The sequence below is a fragment of the Hibiscus syriacus genome, unplaced genomic scaffold (genome assembly GCF_006381635.1).
Source record: "Hibiscus syriacus cultivar Baekdansim isolate YM2019G1 unplaced genomic scaffold, ASM638163v2 tig00113722_pilon, whole genome shotgun sequence".
NCBI lineage: Eukaryota > Viridiplantae > Streptophyta > Magnoliopsida > Malvales > Malvaceae > Hibiscus > Hibiscus syriacus.
In genome coordinates this window covers 624638-629290 of record NW_024063469.1, presented here as the reverse complement: position 1 = coordinate 629290, position 4653 = coordinate 624638, and the positions used below count along the sequence as shown (strand labels likewise).

The following is a 4653-nucleotide window of genomic DNA, read 5'->3' as shown; positions in this document are numbered from 1 at the left end:
CCCTGGAGGCAGAGGACTTAAATCTGGACTTTCTTAGGCTATCGGAAGGTCAGTGTTTAGCATTGGAGAAGCCTTTTTCTGAAGAGGAAGTTTGGGAAGCTATTCTTCATTCAGATATCAACAAAGCTCCGGGTCCGGATGGTCTGAACTTAGTGTTTTTTAAGAAGTTCTGGAATATTTTGAAGGATGATATGATGCGATTTTTTAGGGATTTCTATGTGGGGAAGGAGTGGGAGCCGGAGGTGAATTTTTCCTTCATTTCTCTTATCCCAAAGAAGGCAAATCCGGAGGGGTTGGAAGACTTTAGGCCAATTAGCCTAGTGGGAGGTCTATATAAAGTTATTTCTAAGGTCTTAGCTAGAAGGCTGAGTTTGTGTATTAATGATATTATGAGTCTGTCCCAATTTGCTTTTATTCCGGGGAGGAACATCTTGGACTGCTCTTTTATTGCAAATGAGAGCATTGATTCTTGGAGAAAGAGATGGCTGAAGGGAGAAGTCTTCAAGGTGGATTTTAAGAGAGCGTATGACTCGGTGGATTGGAATATCTTGATACAAATAATGAGCAAAATGGGGTTTGGTGATAAGTGGAGGGCGTGGATGTATCAATGCATGTCAACTGCTGAGATTTCGGTTTTAGTAAATGGGTCTCCTACGGAGAAATTTCATACATCCAGGGGTCTGAGACAATGATGTTCGCTTTCACCTATGCTTTTCAACTTGGCTGTTGAGTTGTTGCATTTGTTGTTAACTAAAGCAGTGGATTTGGGACTGTTTTTGGGGTTTGATTTAGGAGTGCATGACAGAGCATTCAAACTGTCACATCTTCAATTTGCGGATGATCTTATAATTTTCAGTAAAGGCTCTATTCGTGAGTTGAGGAATGTTAGAAGAGTGTTACTCATTTATGAGCTTCCAGTGGGGTTGAAGTTAAATCTAGGCAAAAGAAGGATTTTTGGAGTAAATGTTGAACATGAGGAGTTAGCTACTTGGGCAGACGTTATTGGTTGTTCGGTTGGATATCTTCCATCGAAATATTTAGGACTGTCTTTGGGGTACAAGAGGAATTCGGCTGCTATGTGGGATCCTATAGTGGAGAGATTTCATACTAAATTGAGTGGCTGGATAGCTAAATCGTTGTCGATAGCGGGAAGGGTGGTATTGGTCAAATCGGTGATTTGCTCTCTACCCGTCTATTTTCTTTCTATGTTCAGAATTCCAGCTTCTGTGCTACTTAAACTTAACTCTATCATGGCTTCATTTCTGTGGGGGGGTTCGGTTGACAAGAAAAAAAATCCATTGGGTCAATTGGAAGTCGGTTTCTAAACCAAAAAAAATTGGGGGGTCTAGGGGTCCCTAATCTAGCACTAATGAACCGAGCCTTACTAGGGAAATGGGTATGGAAGTTTACTTCTGAAAAAAAGTCTTGGTGGAAGAGAGTAGTTTGTGTTGTTTACAATATGGATTCGAATTCCATTTTTATGGGGAATTCGTGGTCAGCTCGTGCATCGTGGATTTGGAAATGTGTGGTGAAAAACTTCTTCAACAGTGATGATTTTGGAGATTGTCTTAGAATGAATATGCGTTTGAAGGCAGGAAATGGGGAAGATGTGGAGTTTTGGAATGATGTATGGTTGGGTGATGTTCCCTTGAAAATTTTGTTTCCTAGACTTTATGTTTTATCAAATAATAGAGCGGGCAAAGTGATGGAGTTTATGGTGAATAATGCCTCGGGTTGGGTGTGGGACATCCAAATGAGAAGGAATTTGGTTGATTGGGAAATTGAATAGTGGTTGCAGTTGATCACTATGTTGAATAATACCTCTCTTTTTCCTGCTGAAGATGATCGTTGGATTTGGTTAGGGAATGGGGAAGGAACTTTCACAACAAAGTCTTGTATAAACTCTTTCTTTGACCAAGGTCGTTTTGAGCAGAATCATGTGAATTGGGAAAATAATATTTGGACAGGTTTAGCTCCTCCAAGGGTGGAAATGTTTGTTTGGCAATTAGTGCAGCAAAGAGAATCGGTTAAAGAGGAGTTAGCTAAGAGAAGTGTTGCAGAGATTGTTGATCATCTTTGTGTTTTGTGTGGCCGGGAGGTGGAATCAGTTTCCCATTTATTTCTGCATTGCAGGGTTGTGTGGGGTCTGTGGTCTTCCTTCTTGAAAATGTGGAATGTGTCATTGGTGATTCCAAAGTGTATCATGGACTTTATAATTTTGTGGGATGATTTTATGACTAACTCTTTGAATTGGAAATTCATTCCTATGGCAGTGATGTGGTCAGTCTGGAAATATAGAAATGAGATTATCTTTCAGAAAAGAAAGCTGGATTTGGTTAGATTATCCTTCATTGTTAGATTTAGAGTGGCTTCCTGGTTTAGTGCTCGTTTTAAGGATGTGGCCATTCCTTTATATTCTCTAGTAGGTGATTTGAAACTTGCAGATTCGGCAGGCAGATCAGGAAAGGGTTGCTATCAATCAGCTTGATGGGTTCCTCCACCGAATGGGTTTCTAAAGTTAAATGTTGATGGAGCGATGGTTTCGGGGTGGGAAAAAAGAGGTATTGGTGGTCTGATTCGGGATAGCAGTGGACTATTGCTACAGTGGTTCTCTGAATCAGTAGGGGGTGGTCCTTCTATCTTGGCAGAGTTATTGGAAATTAAAAGAGGGATTTATCTTATGGAGGAGTTGGATTTTGTCCCAAATCAGAGATTTATCATGGAATCAGCCTCATCTAACGCTCTGAAGTGGATCCAGAATCCGGGTTTAAGCCCCCCTTTGCATCTATCCTTGGTGAAGGATATAGTTTCGAGTTTGACTGGAAAAGATATTATATTTAGGCATATTTTGAGGCCGCAAACTGGGAAGCTGACAAACTAGCTAAAGATGGGATAGGGTGATTTTTGGGTTATATGATCGTGTTGATTAGCAGGAATTGTATTTTCCTGTTTGTTAGGTGGTTTGTTTTAAGTCTTATGTTCTTCAGTTGAAAGTTTAGGAGTTTGTTCAGTCGTTGTAATTTGCCTCTTGTGAATAAAAGTTTCTTGGCACTCTTTTCCTCCTTTGTTCCGTCATGTTACCTTCATAACATGGCAGGGCTTGAAGGAGGTTTTTAATGAGGCCTACTTTCTATAAAAAAAAATTAGTACTACAGAAAAAGGAAGAGTCCAGTTGGGAACAAACACCTAGCCTAAGCATGACCCACTAGAAACAAAAACCAGACCAACCGGGCAAAAAGTAGACAAATTAACCAATGCCTGATTTTGCTAACTTATCCGCCTCCCAATTAGCACTTCTCTGAATGTGCCTAATCAATCAAGAACATGAATTGGAAACAAAGGAATCTTTTAGATAGTTTTAGAACCAGCTCTAAGCTAATTTGTGGTGCCAAAAGATGTCCTTGTTTGGTTAACCCCACCAGCAGGCCATGCTAATAGTGATATAACTAAGCATATCCACCCAAAACACCAATCAAAGAAAAACATAAGATGCAAGCTTTTTTCCCGTCCATGAAACACACAACAGAAACCCTATCAAAATGCCATTTTCATCACACACAACATGAAGGGAAGAACCTATAGATGTTCCAGAAAGGAAATGCAGCTACATGATAGATGCTAGTGACTATATATATACCTAATCAAATGCATATATAAACAAAAGACTTCTATAAACTCAAATTAGTAGCAATACAACCAATATCATAGATTTTATATATTATGGTGCTAAATAGTTAACCTAATCAAAATCCATAAATTGAACAAAACAACACATTCCATCTTTTAAACTTCAACTAATACTCAAACAACCAAGTCCAGCACAAAATAGGACTGATGGTTTTATAAGCCATTTACATTTTTGTATCTGCAGGTCAATCAAGGCCTTCTTTCAACACTTCCCTCGTCTTCCTTCAAATTTAAACCACAAATTTCGTGAAAAAATATCTCTCTTAAACCAATATCTCTATATTAAAACTTTGTTCCTGAAATGCCAACACCAAACATAAATACCAATTTATCATGTAAATAAAACACACTTCGATCCAAACAAAGTCCAAAGTTGTTAAATCTCCAAAACTGAGAATTTGAGAAACGAACCTCAATTATCACTAGATCTAATTTGACAACAAGCAATTCAAATTAAGAAGGGAAATGATAATCTCTTTAATGGAAATGTAGCATTTAAGTAAAGGCACACCTACTTCTGTTTGGAATAAGAGGAAGAGGAAGGGGCACGTTTGTTACGGAACATCTTGTATCCGACTGGCAATACAACTCCGATCAGCATGACCGCTGCTCCGATTATATATCTTAACGGACTCGGTGGTTCAACCTCTATCATTGTTTTGAACTGCACCGCACGCAATCATAACCCAAGGTAAACGATCAATTGAATGTACAATTAGAAAGAAAAAACAAAACAGCATCATCGTTGTAAACTTCAAGATCTAGATCGAACCGTTGAAAGAGACTTACGGAGATTATTTTTTTTTGGGGGGGGGGTGGTCCTTTGAGTATAACTCTGGTTTGAAACGCAGAGGATTTGTGTCACTGGGTACAGAAATGAAAGGAACTAACAGAGAGGCTAATCTGGAAAACTTGGATCTGTTGTGTTTCTCAGCTGTGAGATTTGGGCTTCTCGGCAAGTTTCCT

The 4653-nt window shown here is 39.1% G+C and overlaps 2 protein-coding genes across 2 annotated transcripts; both read left to right on the top strand.

The window, feature by feature from the left end:
- Positions 1-707: 707 nt before the first annotated feature.
- LOC120187118 lies at positions 708-1325 on the top strand. Its single transcript, XM_039190909.1, has one exon. The coding sequence runs from the start codon at positions 708-710 to the stop codon at positions 1323-1325; it is 618 nt and encodes a 205-aa protein (XP_039046840.1).
- Positions 1326-1369: 44 nt separating this feature from the next.
- On the top strand, positions 1370-2488 carry LOC120187117. Its single transcript, XM_039190908.1, has 2 exons — positions 1370-1717; positions 1799-2488. Exons 1-2 carry the CDS (start codon positions 1370-1372, stop codon positions 2486-2488), a joined length of 1038 nt encoding a protein of 345 aa, XP_039046839.1.
- The last annotated feature ends 2165 nt before the right edge of the window (positions 2489-4653 follow it).

Bases quoted from the DNA above. Each gene is read 5' to 3' on its own strand.
- LOC120187118 (XM_039190909.1), top strand. From the start codon at position 708: ATGCTTTTCAACTTGGCTGTTGAGTTGTTGCATTTGTTGTTAACTAAA.
- LOC120187117 (XM_039190908.1), top strand. From the start codon at position 1,370: ATGAACCGAGCCTTACTAGGGAAATGGGTATGGAAGTTTACTTCTGAA. The intron at 1,718-1,798 runs GTGAATAATGCC...TAGTGGTTGCAG, and splicing joins GCAAAGTGATGGAGTTTATG to TTGATCACTATGTTGAATAA.